General features: G+C 42.1%; 2 protein-coding genes and 1 long non-coding RNA gene across 3 annotated transcripts in view; all 3 read right to left on the bottom strand.

Moving 5' to 3' along the window:
• Positions 1–1,175: 1,175 nt before the first annotated feature.
• LOC125521569 lies at positions 1,176–1,809 on the bottom strand. Its single transcript, XR_007289330.1, has 2 exons — positions 1,678–1,809; positions 1,176–1,600 (listed from the first exon to the last, which is right to left on the bottom strand). It is a non-coding gene; the product is annotated as an uncharacterized LOC125521569 (long non-coding RNA).
• Positions 1,810–2,306: 497 nt separating this feature from the next.
• Positions 2,307–4,126, bottom strand: LOC125519280 (serine/threonine-protein phosphatase 7 long form homolog; the record flags this gene model as incomplete). The annotated part of the gene is made up of 5 exons (XM_048684136.1): positions 3,864–4,126; positions 3,154–3,783; positions 2,805–3,065; positions 2,504–2,724; positions 2,307–2,427 (listed from the first exon to the last, which is right to left on the bottom strand). Coding segments are annotated over exons 1-5 (1,302 nt in total), but the record flags the coding sequence as incomplete, so codon positions are not given.
• A 14,045-nt stretch (positions 4,127–18,171) lies between these two features.
• Positions 18,172–18,940, bottom strand: part of LOC125519281 (lysine histidine transporter 2-like) — a 6,183-nt gene continuing 5,414 nt past the window's right edge. Inside the window, exon 9 of the mRNA XM_048684137.1 lies at positions 18,172–18,308. Coding sequence (XP_048540094.1) covers positions 18,172–18,308 — 137 coding nt within the window. The remainder of the gene's footprint in view (positions 18,309–18,940) is intronic.

The following is an 18,940-nucleotide window of genomic DNA, read 5'->3' on the forward strand; positions in this document are numbered from 1 at the left end:
GTTGGTTAGGCTTTCATGGTATGCTAGGGTTAGGGGTATGTGTGTTTGATGTTGGTGTTAGGGTTATGCTATGGTTAGGATTGTGTTATTGTTAAGTGGGGGTTAGGGTTAACCAAGAATTATCGGTTTTGTAGGCATGGCTTAATCTGGTTCCATGACGAGGCCACTGTGTGCTAACCAAGAAGACATGCCGAACAAGTGGGAGGACGCATCTTTGGACAAGGTGAAGGAGAAAGATGCCAACATCCTGCCATGTTGGTGTGGAGATGTTTGCAAGGTGAAGGTATCCACCGACCGAAATAAATCATGGACGGAAGGGCGGAGATATTTGTATGCCCGAACTATGCTTATGATCGTGCACTTCCAACTAACGCCTATGACCAACCACCGGTAAGCTCAAGAAGTAAAATGTTACTATCAAATGTGTGTCAACACTAACAAAAATTTTGTATGCAGTCACCGCCTCCTCTATGCAAGTACTTCACGTGGATAGATCTTGAAGTGCCAGAAGATGTCAAAAAGGACCAATACCAAGATTGTCTTAGGCGGCAACGGCGGTTCGAAGAATCGTTTCGAAGAGGCTTGGAGGAAGAGCGTCGTCAGAAGGAGAGGATGGAGCGGAAGAAACGAGACGAGGAGAGGGCACGCCAAGCGAAACTTGCTCGTGAGGAGGAGAGGGCAAGAAAGCTTGCAAAGGCTCGCGAGGCGCAAGAGGAGGACTCGGCCCGTGACAAGAAGGGGAAATGGCCTCGCTCTACTCAGTAGGGACTTCGGTTCGGTGCACGAGTCGTGAACTTGTGAGGGCATGTAAGATGTTGGTGAACTATTTTCTAGGGCAAGCTACCATTTGTCATTTGTAATGAATGTGTCGTGAACCATGTCATAGTTCGAATTGTCTTAAGTTATGAACTCTGTTTTGATGATGATGCAGTCATTGTAAGTATTATGATGTTCCGGTGAAATGAATGTACTGTCAACTCTGTTTTTGCAGTAAGGTGCAGTGCCTAGGCTTTGGGCGCTGCATTGTACAGTGCAGCGCCTGACTGTCAGGCGCTGCAGTGCTGTTAACTGCCAAACTGCAGAAACTGATTCCATTTTGGCAAATACAAATATTGAACAATTCAACTGAACAAATACCACAATACCACAAATATTGAACAATTCAACTGAACAAATACCACAATACCATAATAATTTGAACATCACATCTTTTAGGACAACACAAATACCACAATAGTAAGAGTTCACCAACATATAACATAACCAAACAAGTTCATCAACCTAACGAAACGGCTACAAGAGAGCACTTCCATAGTAACAAACACTAATGCCTTCCGCGCGTGTTCCTGGTGCCACGCCTGCAGGCAATCTTCTTCTTCCTGGATGGACGAGCCTCCTCTTCCTGCACTTCCTCCTCCGCCTCCGCCTCCGCCTCATGATCCAAGCTAGCCATCCGCGAGGTCCCTACGACCACCTTTGGGTTGCCTCTGTTGTCAAAGTCGTTGGGCGTGTACCGGCGTCTGGGCTGCCTAGGCTTGAACACATATGGGGACCGAAGTTGAGCGTCCGCCAAAGTCATGTCATCATCAAGCTCATCGCCCTATCACACAATCAAACAATATGGTGAAGACCTACGTCATAATCAAGTGAGAATCACATCTAAAGGATTAGTCATACCTCTTGGGTGACCGCACCCTCATCATCCTGATAAGCATATGAGGAACTCACATCGTCCCTCTGATGGTGAGATGAGGGGTCTGATGGTGTACCAGACCTAGAGGCAGATGGTTCATCAATTTCGGGATCACGCCAACCGAGAAGATTCGATAACCGCCTTAAATTCTTGGCCTGACGCTGTAACATGAACAAGTGTGGAAGATATGAAACTCCGCAACATAGACTACCTCTCATAGTGAATGCGATTTGTACCTTGAGGAATGCTCGTAGTGGACCATCATCATTGCCTTTTCCAACCGGTGTTTCCTCTAGAATAGACTGGCTCTCATCAGCTGCTTTCTTGATCTCGGTGCGCTGCGGATGAGAAAGAATGAACACGTTAGCCATTCAAACATGTGTAATACGGCCAACGGGAAAGTAAAGAAGAAACACTTTACCACATAGTTAATCACCGGAACAGCAGGGACTCCGTGCCCTACCCTGACATCTCTGTTGTACTTCCCCTTTGATAGATCCTCAAAGTTTACGGGTTCTTCAAGAATATCCTCATTATATGCCGGCGGGCATATCTCAACTCGAGTATTTTCAAGAAGCCATCGTATGTAGTTATCAAAAGCAAGTGGACAATGCTCACGGAGCTTGGCGCGTGCACTGCTACGAGCTTCCTCCACACAAAGCTGGAAGCGGGTAACATACGAAGCATGATGCTTGTCCCAGTCCTTTATCTTCCGCTGCCTTCTCCTGTCCAACCTGCATGGTACAAAACCAAACATTAGCAAAATCAAGGAGTGATGATGCTTAGTCAATACAGTTCATGCTGTCTTACCTATGAAGTGCTTTGTCCGTATCCACCCATTCTGGCGGGTGAGGCTGGAACAGACCAAACTGACGAGACACGCGATGTGGCAAATGAAACTCAACAGCCCAGTTGCATATCAGTGGGCACCGCATACGCCAGAGATCCCTATCCCGCAAGCACATCGGGTTGATGGTAAACTCCGGGGTGTACCCAAGTCTGTCATCGGCGCCATATGGCTGCCATTCCACCTATGAAATAGGGCAACAATGCAAAATTGGTGAATTTTTTAGGCAAACATGAGAAATGACTGAAGTAATGACCTCATTACCTGCTCAGGCGTAATCGTGTCCAACTCGGCAACGTACTTCTGGTACATGAGATTGACATCATTCGTCATCTCGGAAACCACATCCCACTTGTAAGCCCAAGTGGGGCGCCGTAATTCGTCATCTTCATCTTCATACCAAGGATTAAACCTGACGCTCTTTGGGCGTCCAACAGGCAGACGCTCCCAGCTCCATACAAAAAGTAGAAGCATATTACCACCAATGCCTGCACTATCTGTGATCCTGCAACACGCATCGTCCAGCTGCATATGAAAGAAAAACAATGTTAACTTGACAGCAAGCTTGCATTGCTAATGAAGAAATGAGTTGATCACAAAACAGACCAACTACCTGTCGGTACAAGTAGGCAAGAGTCGCTGAACCCCAGCTCCATTTGCTATCGAAGACGGTCAACGCCTTCAGCCACATCCATGGAGCGTTCTTGCCAGTGGAATCAGGAAACAAAGTCCTCGACACAACATACCACATGTAGACACGAGCATGTGTCTGGATCACGTCATCAGTGGCATCCGGAGGGCACGTCGCAAAGTGAGTTTGAATCCACGTGAAAGCAGCTCCGGATGCTTTCCTTTCCTTCTTCTTCTTCTCTTCTCCCTCCTCTACATCAGCCTCAGCCTCGGTAGGAGCCATACCGATAAGAGCAATCATCTGCTCGCGCCACCCATCAGAATCGGTGCTCATACAGAGAGGCATCCCGTCGATAGCAAGACCGGTGATCAACGAGACATCCTCGAGCGTCACGGTCATCTCCCCAGTCCGAAGATGGAAACTATGCGTCTCCGGCCTCCACCGATCAGCAAGAGCGGACACCAGTGGAGCGTTCAGATTCGGCGTGGACCGGCTGACCAACTGAATCCACGGGAGTAGTCCTGCCTGCTTGATGTACGGTGTGTACCGCTCATCGTAAGGCATGGCAGGACCAGAGACCCCGTGATACCGAATCTTCAAAGGTTCAAGCTTCTGCAAAAAACAAGTAATGACAAATCTTAGGGCATGTAAATTTCAACTTAAGGCAAAATATTTAGATTACTCGTTATTACCATCTCCTTCTCGCACATCATGTAGGCCCGGTGTTTCGTGTCGTAGACATCGTCGAGAAGCCAAACCATCCTTACAAAGTTCAAACAATAAACATATATGAGTTCATCTCAAATATCGGTAAACACTCAACATTTCATATGTGTTCATCTAAACATCTCATATGTATTCATCTACAAGAATCTCAACATCTCCTTCTCACACAATGAATAAATGATTGTAAATTCTCATATATATCTAGTATGTCATATGTGTTCAAGTAAATCAACATCTTATATTTCAAATAAACTCAACATTTAATATATATCTAAAAAAATTCAACATCTCACATATAGCCACAACACTCAACATCTCATAATTATCTACAAAACTAGGCATCTCATATATATCTAAAAAAAATTACAATCTAGGTTTCACTAACAAGAATCATATAGTGTGGGGGGGTCAAAGGTTGCACCTAATCTTGGGCAAACAAAGATCCAAACCAAGCAAATCAAAGGTTCCACCTAATCTTGGGCAAATCCCTAAAATTGCAACGCATTTACGGAGAAAAAGAAAGGGAACAGAGGAGTTTACCTAGTAGGAGGGATTGGAGATCGAATCCGGGCCTTAAAACTTCAGATCTGAGAGGGGTGTGGGGGGATCCTAAGGGAGCGCCGCTGCCGCCGCTCTCTGTAAACAGAGCAACTGCTCAAAGGGGGGAAGAACTGCTGGGAGGGGCTGGCCCGATGCGGCTTAAGTCAATGTGCAGCGCCCAAGCCATAGGTGCTGCACATTACACAGTGTGGCGTCTATCCCTTGGGCGTTGCACTGCTGTCTGTGGGGCCGCAACCCAACCAGAGCTGCCACGCTGGCAAGAGGTGCGACGCCTAAGGCAGAGGCACTGCACAGTGGTGTGTGGCGCCTAGCTGTCGGGCGCCACATGAAAGGGTCAGCAGAGTGAAATTTTTTCGAGAGTAGATCATTTTGTGATTTGATTTCGCCCTGATGTCAAATATATGATTTTTGCCTCCTAAATCAAACTTGCTGATGCGTATGCATGAGCTAAAATAGGTCATTGTGTGGACGTGTACTTGGCATTTCTTTCTTGTTTGAATGCTTGCGATGGAAAGGTGCGTGTCCGTGTCATATTCTCCTTTCCTTTTTCTTTTTCACAGGCGCGTGAGTTTTTTCTTTCTTTTGGTCCATGTACAGATGAATCTAAGCCATTTAAATAACTTAAATCTACAACACTAAATCATCACCGTTCGTTTTCGTTTTAATAATATACAGATAGATATATATCAATGCATTCGAAATACTGTTCAAAAATTCAAAAAGGGTTTGTGAATCCAATATACCTAAAAGGCTAAAAGAGATATCCTCACTAACCTATTTATCCAAGCATGCAGCTTATCCACGTCAGTGACCCTACCATGTCACGGGCTCACCTCCGAAAAAACTGAGCATTTCAGATTATTTTTTCTTTGTTTAGAGCCCGTTCTTATTCTGTGCCTTTCGTTTCACAGTCAGGAAACTGGCAAAATGATGTCGCTCATGCTCGCGCGCCCTTCCGCTGGCCCGCACGCTTTTCTCGGGAGCCCATACGGTTTTCCCATTGCACACCTTTTTTCCGTTGCATGCCTACAATAACTAGTAGAATGACTGTGCATTGCTTTAACCTTTTAGTTTTGCTCTAACTGCATGTATATATACCTGTAATGTTGTATAAAATTCAGTGAATTTTTTGCCCGTTCCAACCACATTGCCTCGGGTCCCTTGTCGACGGACTCTTTTTTTAATGCCAGCATAATCCATCTTTATTTCTCTCATACTCTGCAAAAATAAATATTTAGAGAAATACATCTTTTGTATTATCATAAGCAACATATATAAAGAAAAACAATAATTTTTATGCATCTCTTCTGATTGTCAAACTAAATGAGTATTCAGTTCGGTCCATCATAGTGACTTCATCAATTGACATTTTCAAAGCATCATCTGAAGCCATTAGTTTTTATCTTTGATCTACAAAAGTGACATATAAACCTATACTAAAATTAAAACATTAAACCAAGATCATATCCATTATATATTCATTGGTCAACTACTAGACTCGAGCATGGACCATTTTTAGTCAGTGTGAGTGGCGTCATAGTTTTAGTAGAGTGAGCCGCATCTAGCCTCACCTGTAAATCAATTTTTGGTGACATCTCTCTAGTAGCAAACAACGGATTCTCTGTAAAAATGCAAGCAAACAATCTCTCTCTCTCTCTCTCTCTCTCTCTCTCTCTCTCTCTCTCTCTCTCTCTCTCTCTCTCTCTCTCTCTCGTCCACTTCAATAAAGCCACCGTCAACTTCACTTAGGTCATTTATGCATATGCAGTCTCTATCACAAGCTATCACATTTGGTATTCCCTAAAAATAAGCTCTCTCTTAGCTCGCGCCCTCTCTCTCATGTTGCACAAGGTCTCTCTCTCACCAACGAGGCAAATTCAGGTGGTGACACACTTGTGTGTTAAAGGATGGGTGACAGAGATTTTTTTTTCTTTAGATGGGCGAGGAGTTGATTGTAAGGCTGGCCATAGTGGAAGTAGGTTAGCTTGTAAGATAACACATTCATTGGCATGTTGCTCATGTGTAAGTGGTTAATGAGGAGAGAGGTGCTTGTGGTAACATAATATGTTACCCTAATATAACGTGCCTAAGGAAAAATGAGTCTACATCTAAATAAATGAAGTCTTGCATAATACCACACTTATGTTACTACCCAGTAGTGGAGCTTGAGAAGACTTCCTCGGGGGCAAAATACAACATTTTGGATGTTTGAGGGGGCATAACACTAGATTTTCTTCAACTTAAGGCCTTAGTTAATTTTTCCTTCCCGATTATGGCTAAAGCTGGAGGAGGGGGCATCGGACCCCCTGAACCCAACTAAGCTCTGGCAGTGTTACTACCCACTATGAAGGTAGTAACATATGCATGTGGATCCCATAATCTTTACCTAGGGCCTACTATGGATGCAGGTGAACTACCTTTCCATGTTGGATATAACATACAAATGAAAATATGTTCCTAGATAAAGAACTTTCCCAGAGCTTGCTAGATGTACCCTTCGTGAAGGGGCCTTTCTATATACTACACCTACATAATAATTTCTAGTGGTGTAGAGAAAGTAGGAAATGAATAATAAATTACCAACTATAAGGAAGATGACGTATACCTGATCAACTCATTGTATCCGTAAAGACAATCTTATTAGAAGCAAGCATAGAGGTAACTGAAAAAAGGCTAGAGAAAATGACCATTCAGGAATGGACTTTCGTGCCAAATTAAAGTTTACCCTCGTAGAAAGACCATGGAAAATCCACCTCATGCGGCGTGGTGTAGAGTGATCCTCTGAACATCCGCAGCTCTATCGTTGAGATGAATGGCCATCCCATCGCTGTGTCTGAGAGACATACGCTAAGCTTCGACGTCCGCGTCAACACAATGACCTCCTCCACCTCAATCGATCTCGGGCATCGATCACAATCGTGCACCACCGCCTAGCTCTGAGCGAAATCCTGAACTTAGGGTAAAACGGGCTCTCCTTGAAGACACGTAGAGAAAAGTTGCTCTCACTAGGTAATGTGCCCTCTCCCTAATATCGATGTTGTAGCAGTACTTCATGTTGTCTACAGAGAAGTACCGCATACTCATGTATTGCTTCTGAAGCTACTGGGTCTGGGGAGACAGGGTTGTCATCTGTGTAATTGCTGGTCTTCCCACCACAGTCTAGGCTAAGGAAACCTGCATCATAGAAAGGACGACATTTTTTTACTTTTTTATGATCTACATGTACTACAAGCTCCCGCATGCAAGACACATGGGGTGAAATTTAAACAACTCACTACTGGCGGAGCTTAGTGTAGTCGGGGGAGGGGGGCTTTGCCCCCCCCCCCCCCCCCCCCCCCAGCCTTGGACAATTTTGTGAAGGAAAGTAGAGGGTTTACATGGAAGGAAAACTAGCATTTTCCCCCTCAAATGTTCACACTTTTGTGTTTCACCCCCAGGAATTCTAGTGTCACTCCGCCGACAGCTCCTTCTTGTGGGGGGCTTGGACGCAAAGATTTTTGAAAGAGAAGGACAGCTTCTAGCAGTATGCATGTGAGACAGAAGATAGCGAGTAGTTAGTTAGATACTAATTGGGCACAACTTTTTTGTTTCTCACTTTGGTGTAATTCGGCACCATCAATCTTAATGGAGAGATACAAGGAAGATAGATAGATTTAGCATGACATATATATGGGGCCATCAATACTGAAAGCTTCGGACGGGTCTATATCACTGCATGCAAACTAAAGATGAACAAAGAAGGCATGTGTTCGTTTCCCTAATCTAGCCAACAAGGATTGAAAGGAGGATTGCTCTTTGAGGCCTTTCTTATCAGACTGTGTTACGCTATCTACCATGCCTGGCCACTTAATCTCCATCTCATCCTCCATTGTTCATTATCAGCCGTGTATGACCTATGGGTGGTTTGTGTTTGCTTCGTGGTCTCATTTTGTTGTATATGCATGGTGCTACATATAAGATGTGGTCTTGTCCTATGGAACTCGATTGAAGTAGAACATGCATGCATGCTTTTTGAATGTGGTATATACACCTCTTCTATCTATATCATTGCACCCATGAAAATAATCGAGTTGGGTCTTGTGAAAACCACCCACGACCGGCATCGTCTATCGTAAAATGGCAAAATGAGTTTGTGTACTCACGGTGTTGAGCTATAGGTGCAGACTTAAGCATTAATCGTTTTGCCATCTATGGTACGGGAGTCATTCCAGGCTTCGCCATTTTGCATCTATGGTAGCCATTCCATGCTAAGGCTACATGCTCTGTCCTCTATCCCAACCAATATAGTGACAACCTTGTCAAATTCTTTGTAAAACTTAAAGAGCCCACATATTGCTCATAACCCACAAGTATAGGGGATCACGATGGTATTCGAGGGTAGAATTTTACCCAAATTTATTGATTCGACATAAGGGGAGCCAAAAACATTAGCAAATATTAGCAGTTGAGTTGTCAATTCAACCACAATTGGAGAAGTAAATATCTGCAGCAAAGTGTTTAGTAGCAGAGTACTCCCTTTGTAAACTAATATAAGAGCGTTTAGATTACTACTTTAGTATTCTAAATGCTCTTATATTAGTTTACGGAGAGAGTAGTATGATAGTTTGATAGCAATAATAGCAGTAGCAATAGTAACGGTAACAATAACATTAGCAGTTTTGTAGCAATATAACAGCAGCATCAGCGAAAGTAATTTAGCAAAAACCAATATGACAAAAGCGTAGGCATTGGATCAAGGATGGATATTTGTGTTAGATTATATTCATCATATAACACTCACAACCTAGAGCGATACACAATAGCTCCAATTCATCAATGTAATGTAGGCATGTATTCGTACATAGTCATACGTGCTTATAACAAGAACTTGCATTGGCTTCTTTTGCCCTACCCTCCCGTGGCAGAGGGGTCCATAAGGAAATCTAAGGGATATAAAGGCCTCCTTTTAATAAAGAGCCAGAACAATGCATTAACACATAGTGACTACATGAACTTCTAATACTACGGTAATCACTGGAAAGAATCCCAATTATTGTCACCTTGGGGTATGCGGATCATAACAAATAATAGATGCATACAACTTGACTCGGTAATCACTCGAAAGAATCCCAATTATTGTCACCTTGGGGTATGCGGATCAAGAACTCAAATATATTCATGAAAACGTAAAGGGTTCAGATCTGAAATCATGGCACTCAGGCCCTAGTGACAAGCATTAAGCATAGCAAAGTCATAACAACATCAATCTTAGAACACAGTGAATACTAGGGATCAGGCCCTAATAACTTGACTCGGCTACATGACAAATCTCATTCAATTGCATCACCGTCAAGCAAGCCTATGAAGGAATTACTCACCCCCGGCGGTGAGCATCATGGAATTGTTGATGGAGAAGGGTTGATGATGACAATGACGACGAATTCCACCTTCCGAAACCCCAAACGAACTCCAGATCAGCCCTCCCGATGAAAACAGGAGGTGGCGACGGCTCTGTATCGTAAAACGTGATGAAGCTTTCTCTTTGATTTTTTTCTCCGCGACTAGGTATTTATGGAGTTAGAATTAGGGCAACCGGAGGCTCATGGGATCCACAAGCTCACAGGGCGCGCCCCGTGAACTTGTGACTCCTAGGTGCCCCCCATCCAGTAGTTCTCTTTGCTAATATTTTTATATATTCTGAAAATATTCTCCGTAAATTTTCAGCTCTGTCCGAAAACTTTTATTTTTGCATAAAAATAACACCATGTCAATTCTGCTGAAGACAATGTCAGTCTGGGTTAGTTCTATTCAAATCATGCAAATTAGAGTCCAAAATAAGAGCAAAAATGTTTAGAAAAGTAGATACGTCTGGGGCGTATCAATTGCTAGCTAGACCAGTGAGCATCTTCTACCCTAAAATTAATGTTCCGATTTTTACTCACGTCGTCCACTTGTCTCCACATCAAAAACCAACACGGAAATCACAAACGCTTTGCCGGTCATAGTTCATAGCATGCACCTCATGCAACTTGATCATGATTGATGCATGTGGATGACACGACATCAATGCATTTGGATGACACAAGATGTATACGCAACTCACGGTGGTGGTGAAAGGCGAGGTGAGTGTTGCTCCTTGAATCTCTTACGATACTACTAAACTATAGAACTAGTCAGTTGCAATGTACAAAAATTGAGAATTCGATTGTCACCTGTGGAAGAGAAAAAGAGGAAGACCATGCTGCTTTTTAGTTTTAGCCATGTTCCGGTCTTTTCTTATTGTAAGACATTTGCATGGACCAATTCGATTTATGTCGGATGAACTCAACATGCTGAAGAAAAGAGTAGAGATCCGTGTGATCTATACAGTTGACCTATCTTAATTTACTCTTGCTGGGAAAAAGCAAATGTGTGAACGTGTCCTTAAAAATATAATAACCGTTCGATCTGTATAATTGACCTATCTTGATCTTACAATTTACGTTATCTTGCTAGGGAAAAGCTAAGGTGTGAACGGTTCCGTCGAGTCATCGTTCTCTGTCTAAAACTAGCAAGTTCCATCAAGCCACCGTTCTCTCTCTAAAACTAGCAAGCTTGCATGTGCAAGGCACGTCTGAAACATTGACTAATCAAAATTCATAGGAATAAAATTGATACACAATTATTCTTCCTGAACAAATACAAGCAAAAAAATTACATTGTATCGAGTGAAAGTTTACCTGGTGTATGCATATTTATAATGACACATTACTCCTAACTCTTTAGATGCTTGATGATACATAGTACTACAATAGAAGGTTCCTGCAACATTGTGTCGAGATTTGTTTTTCTCGGGTGGTATCTTCAAATGGAAAAAATACATAAATGGTCGTCCTAATCAAACGAATTATGTGATACATCTTAGATAGTTATTTCACTCTTTGATAGATCAAGATATCCTGGCCTGAAAGTTTTCATTAAACATAATCTCAATCCTTGTCTAAGAAACAATTCCCGATATGCAGTAAAAGCACATAGAAATCTAAATCAATTAACAATGAGTTGCAATAGTAGGTGGATAAATAAATGTGATATAATTTCTCAAATTAAACATAATACATAAACGCCAATACAAAATCTTTGTTCAAAATCACACATAAGCACTAAAACATAGATTTCCGAACTTGGCACGACAACTTGCAAGGAGGGTGTGTCGTGTAATATTAATAAAACATTTATCTTGTGAACGTAACCTAAGAAGTAGTCTTCAAAGTACCGTCAACCAATAAAGATCTCTGATAGCCCCTCAATAAACATCGCCGCTATATCTATTCCGTCCGCAATTCTCATATGGCGAACAAGAACATGATTTATATTTGACCCAACCTTGGAGATTGGAATGACACTGTACAAACTGCACAAAACATTGCATATATTCATCTATATATGTTGCTGGGCCAATAGGTAACAGAAATAACATTTGTGAAGCTGAAAAACAAACTGGTTGGAGAGGAGATGAAAGGATTAGAAGAATTTATTCAAACTGGTGGTTCGAATGAAGATAAAGTAGCCTGAGATGTGCTCTTTTTCTCGAACATGAGAAGTACTCGTATAAAACTGCTCGGTAGTACAACCTCTAGAAGAGAAGAATAATGACAAGGTAAACCCACAATTCCATAGTGCTTTCAAATATCAGTAAATGAGTATTTCAAATAATACTGAGCTAAAAGACAAGGGTTATACCATGGCAATGCACCATCATATAAATCATGAGGAAAACTGGTGAGACTATTTTTTTCATGGTAATACGTGTCTCATTTATATCATAAGGATCATAGTATGTCATGTACACACCGACCTGGCAAAACTGAATACATAGTAGAATGCTAGCCTTTGCACAAAGGAACACCAGCCAAGAAGTAAGATTACCAACAAGACCGAAGAAACCTCTGAGCTTGACACCAACACCCGTCACCTGCTGATACGCCTCCAACGTATCTATAATTTTTTATTACTCCATGCTATTATATTATCTGTTTTGGATGTTTAATGGGCTTTATTATACACTTTTATATTATTTTTGGGACTAACCTATTAACCGGAGGCCCAGCCCAAATTGTTGTTTTTTTGCCTATTTCAGTGTTTCGCAGAAAAAAAATATCAAACGAAGTCCAAACGGAATGAAACCTTCGGGAACGTGATTTTCTCAACAAACGTGATCTAGGAGACTTGGAGTGGGCGTCAAGAAACAATCAAGGAGGCCACGAGGCAGGGGGCGCGCCTACCCCCGCTGGGCACGCCCTCCACCCTCGTGGGCCCCTCGTTGCTCCACCGACGTACTTCTTTCTCCTATATATATCCACGTACCCCCCCCCCCCCAACATTCAGGAGCACCACGAAAACCTAATTCCACCGCCGCAACCTTCTATACCCGAGAGATCCCATCTTGGGGCCTTTTCTGGAGCTCCGCCGGAGGGGGCATTGATCACGGAGGGCCTCTACATCAACTCCATGGCCTCTCCGGTGATGTGTGAGTAGTTTACTTCAGACCTTCGGGTCCATAGCTAGTAGCTAGATGGCTTCTTCTCTCTCTTTAGATCTCAATACAAAGTTCTCCTCGATTCTCTTGGAGATCTATTTGATGTAACTCTTTTTTTTGCAATGTGTTTGTCGAGATCCGATGAATTGTGGGTTTATGATCAAGTTTATCTATGAACAATATTTGAATCTCCTCTGAATTCTTTTATGTATGATTGGTTATCTTTGCAAGTCTCTTCGAATTATCAGTTTGGTTTGGCCTACTAGATTGATCTATCTTGCAATGGGAAAAGTGCTTAGCTTTGGGTTCAATCTTGCGGTGTCCTTTCCGAGTGACAGCAGGGGCAGCAAGACACGTATTGTATTGTTGCCATCGAGGATAAAAATATGGGGTTTATATCATATTGCATGAGTTTATCCCTCTACATCATGTCATCTTACTTAAAGCATTACTCTGTTCTTATGAACTTAATACTCTAGATGTATGCTGGATAGCGGTCGATGTGTGGAGTAATATTAGTAGATGCAGAGTCGTTTCGGTCTACTTGTCACGAACGTGATGCCTATATACATGATCATACCTAGATATTCTCATACCTATGCTCAATTCTATCAATTGCTCGACAGTAATTCGTTTACCCACCGTAATACTTATGCTCTTGAGAGAAGTCACTAGTGAAACCTATGGCCCCAGGGTCTATCTTCCATCATATTAATCTTTCATCACTTAGCTATTTCTATTGCTGTTTATTTTACTTTGCATCTTTATTTCTCTTTATCATAAAAATACCAAAAATATTATCTTATCATATCTATCAGATCTCACTCTCGTAAGTGACCGTGAAGGGATTGACAACCCCTTTATCGCGTTGGTTGCGAGGTTCTTATTTGTTTGTGTAGGTGCATGGGACTCGAGCGTGATCTCCTACTGGATTGATACCTTGGTTCTCAAAAACTGAGGGAAATACTTACGCTACTTTACTGCATCACCCTTTCCTCTTCAAGGGAAAACCAACACAGTGCTCAAGAGGTAGCACCTGCCTCTGGCACCACCACAACAACCACCAAAGAAAAAAAATAACAGATTACCACCGAGCTCGACGTGGCTCCATCGCTGATAGATAGCTTTGCGGACCTCCAAGGTGGCTCGCCAAAGGAGAAACCATTACCGTTGAACGAATTTGGCCAGGGTAACACCCTGCGCATGTCATCGAACTCCAGATCTGGCACCCCCACATGACTCAGACGTCGGAGGAGGAAACCATACCTGACATCTACGTACCACGAACCTAGCTCACGATCCACCATCTTGCAGATGCTGCCGATGCAGACCACAATCTGCATCCGCTCCTCCCAAGCTCCGCATCGGCGCCGGAGCAAACGTCGTCGAAATAGTGGGGCCTGAGGACACAGGTCCACCGTGAGGATGTCGTCGACGCCGCACCATCCTTGCTTGAACAGGCTGGATTCCAGATCCATCCCTGACCATAGGACCGATCGTCTGGTCAGAGTAGGATTTGAAGAAAATTTATTGAGTGCCACCATCGCTGCCGACGAAGCCAAGACGATGAACAGCCTAAAAACTGTCCAGACGCGTGGATCCGGCGACCCTCCTCACCACCGACGACCGAGGTCGTCGGCGGAGGAGAGCCGCTAGAGGACGGCGATGGAAGGCTTGCCTCTCCTAGCGGCGCTAGGATTCCATTCGTGGACAAGAGGAAAATAACAAATACTAGAACTGGTGAAACTAGAAAAGGCTAAGAATAGCTACTTGACAAAAATATCTTGCATGAATATGTAATCCTAATACTTTTGATAAAAAACATGTAGAAAAAAATTAGACGGTATAGGAACCATGATCACCGGTTGAATAGGTCCAGTAAATTTCTTGGTACACTCAATGGTTCAACACTTGAATCTATAAATAGAAGAATTCACCAACAAAAGATCTTATTGATCTTAATTTATTATTGTGCGTTTATATCTGTCCTTGTCTATAATATCTTTGAATATCTACATAAGTTGGTAACGTGTTGTAGTGTGTATCATGACAAAGGTTTAAACTAGAAAACTACCTAATTTAGGTGCGACTAAATAGAGAGTGCTGATGTGTATGAAGTATAAACAAGTAGTCTTTCCTTATATTTCCCAACACTCGTGTGTGTTGGTGGTGCGTTCTTTTTTATATAATTTACCATCTTTCCATTGAGTAGACAACTATGCGTGCTTTGTATTTGGTATCAAAATCATACCATTCGTAACATGCATAAAACATATAGAATTCATACTGTGTAAACTGTAATATTGTTCGTTCGTTTTTACATTAATTCTCATTACAAAATACTAGTATAACATATCTAAATTGTGTAACCAACTTAGTAATATATGCAGCTTGCCTCGCCGATGAACATTTGCATATTCACAAGATAATTTCAAAAATCATGTATCGAGCCAAAAATTGTAGGCATATAATTATGTAGTTAAAAATTGTACTCCAAGCACGTGCTCCCAGGAGGTAAAAGAATGGCGTTCAAGTGTCATGAAATTGGTAAAAATTACACATCCATATGTTTGTATGATTACCGAAAAATCCCAAAGGCCTATGTGTGTTCCATGACATGCTGGAAAGTTTAATCACACACCAAAAGTGGAGGAGAGTTAAGACCAGATAAGATACTTGCTTCCACATCCTATTGGAGCAGGAGAAGCCACCCTTTGTCGAAAAAGAAATTGGAGCAGGAGAAGAGGAATGATGCATGTGTCATCCTCATTCATCGTGTGTGCGCATCATATTTCATGAACGAGCCGAGCTCACACCAATGACATATGTGCACTTTAATTTTGCTGGTTTAGGACAAATACTTAATTGAAAATTAACATATTCCTACCCGATCACCTAAATATTCAAGGTGTTGACAATCTTAGCCGTCACATGACTAGATCACATCTACTCTGCATCCTTGTGCACGTACCACTGTTGTTCCTCTTACTGTTGATGATTCTAGCTACTTCTTCCCGACAACTGTGTGCGCGACTGTTCCGAAAGTGTGCTTTCAGAACACCCGTTGTTTTGTGATGCTGCACCAGAAGGGCAATAATGTTTTTGGGGAGTGTTTCAGTGTGACTGCTTGCTACTATTTGTTTTCGTCCACAACTTTGACTATTTTCTCAACTTCTACACCGATGCCATCGGTAACAATTCGGATGCCCCCAAGAAGACGACAATCGATTATGCAGTTATCACCGCCACGGCTTTGACCTTTCTGACTAAGGTATGATCTATCCCCTGGGCGAGCTGGGCGGGAATGAGCCAGCACAGCGTGTGCAGTCGCCGCCGTTGTGCCACCACCATTGCTGGGACCGATCCCGTGCTGCTTGCCTCACTTGCCGCAGCAGGGTTGCAGTGCACCGACTCATGCACATCGCTGCTGATTTGCGGTGTGAAGGGCGAGGCAAAGAGAGGCTATATTCACCCCTCTTTTAGTGGTTCTTGTGTTTGCCGACTTCAATTTATCATAGATATGCATAGTAAGTGCTCGCATGATTACTTTACAATATGAGATTAATACTTTTAGGAATGCACTCATGATGTACTTATGGACTAAATTAATAAAAAAGTACTAATTTATCCAACATTGACTTGCATAAAGTAAATAAGTTTTGTACTTTGTGGTAAAAATAGGTCTAGTAAATTTCTTGGTACACTCAATGGTTCAACACTTAAATCTATAATAGAAGAATTCACCAACAAAAGATCTTATTAATCTTAATGTATTATTGTGCGTTTATATCTGTCCTTGTCTATAATATCTTTGAATATCTACATAAGTTGGTAACGTGTTGTAGTGTGTATCATGACAAAGTTTTAGACTACAAAACTACCTAATTTAGGTGCGACTAAATAGAGAGTGCTGATGTGTATGAAGTATAAACAAGTAGTCTTTCCCTATATTTCCCAACACTTGTGTGGGTTGGTGGTGCGTTCGTATAATTTACCATCTTTTAATTGAGTAGACAACTATGCGTGCTTTGTATTTGGTATCAAAATCATACCATTCGTAACATGCATAAAACATATAGAATTCATACTGTGTAAACTGTAATATTGTTCCTTTGTTTTTACATTAATTCTCTTTACAATATACTAGTATAACATATCTAAATTGTGTAACCAACTTAGTAATATATGCAGCTTGCCTCGCCGATGAACATTTGCATATTCACAAGATAATTTCAAAAATCATGTATCGAGCCAAAAATTGTAGGCATATAATTATGTAGTTAAAAATTGTACTCCAAGCACGTGCTCCCAGGAGGTAAAAGAATGGCGTTCAAGTGTCATGAAATTGGTAAAAATTACACATCCATATGTTTGTATGATTACCGAAAAATCCCAAAGGCCTATGTGTGTTCCATGACATGCTGGAAAGTTTAATCACACACCAAAAGTGGAGGAGAGTTAAGACCAGATAAGATACTTGCTTCCACATCCTATTGGAGCAGGAGAAGCCACCCTTTGTCGAAAAAGAAATTGGAGCAGGAGAAGAGGAATGATGCATGTGTCATCCTCATTCATCGTGTGTGCGCATCATATTTCATGAACGAGCCGAGCTCACACCAATGTCATATGTGCACTTTAATTTTGCTGGCTTATGACAAATACTAAAGTGAAAATTAACATATTCCTACCCGATCACCTAAATATTCAAGGCGTTGACAATCTTAGCCGTCACATGACTAGATCACATCCACTCTGCATCCTTGTGCACGCACCACTGTTGTTCCTCTTACTGTTGATGATTCTAACTACTTCTTCCCGACAATTGTGTGCGCGACTGTTCCGAATGTGTGCTTTCAGAACACCCGTTGTTTTGTGATGCTGCACCAGAAGAAGGGCAATAATGTTTTGGGGGAGTGTTTCAGTGTGACTGCTTGCTACTGTTTGTTTTCGTCCAGAACTTTGACTATTTCCTCAACTTCTCCACCGACGCCATCGGTAACAATTCTGATGCCCCCAAGAAGACGACAATCGATTATGCAGTTATCACCGCCACGGCTTTGACCTTTCTGACTAAGGTATGATATATCCCCTGGGCGAGCTGGGCGGGAATGAGCCAGCACCGCGTGTGCAGTCGCCGCCGTTGTGCCACCACCATTGCTGGGACCGATCCCGTGCTGCTTGCCTCACTTGCCGCAGCAGGGTTGCAGTGCACCGACTCATGCACATCGCTGCTGATTTGCGGTGTGAAGGGCGAGGCAAAGAGAGGCTATATTCACCCCTCTTTTAGTGGTTCTTGTGTTTGCCGACTTCAATTTATCATAGATATGCATAGTAAGTGCTCGCATGATTACTTTACAATATGAGATTAATACTTTTAGGAATGCAGTCATGATGTACTTATGGACTAAATTAATTAAAAAATACTGATTTATCCAACATTGACTTGCATAAAATAAATAAGTTTTGTACTTTATGGTAAAACTAAATTTAATACCCCAACGTTTTTGCTCGTCTCATTAATGTTCCTGAAAATCATCCCGAAAATCTTCAATGGGATTAAAATTAACAATTCACAACACTTTTTGCAAAAAAACAAATTTAGAATAGTTCATAGTATTGTTTTCTTTTGCGGAAATAGTACTGATTAATTACATCCCATGACGTGAATCAACCTGTGGTTGGATGGTTAGAGGGACAGTGGTATCTCCAGCCCACCAGTGGTATCTTCAATCTGCATTCTTCGTTTTGCCTAATATAATATTCTGTCTTGTTCGATAATGTACAGATCAACATCTAGTAGCTTGTGAACTTCACACCTATACTTGGTTTCACACCTTTCTTTCTTTAGGTGCAGGGACAGGGGTCAGGGTAGCTTATTTGTAGTGCTAATGCAAATGTCTCCTCTAGTTGGGTTACATTAAGGCACCAAACCTAGTTGAAGTGTGTGCTGCTGAAGTGTTACTACTAACAAGGCTTAATTTTTAT

The sequence above is a fragment of the Triticum urartu genome, chromosome 7 (genome assembly GCF_003073215.2).
Source record: "Triticum urartu cultivar G1812 chromosome 7, Tu2.1, whole genome shotgun sequence".
Taxonomy (NCBI): domain Eukaryota; kingdom Viridiplantae; phylum Streptophyta; class Magnoliopsida; order Poales; family Poaceae; genus Triticum; species Triticum urartu.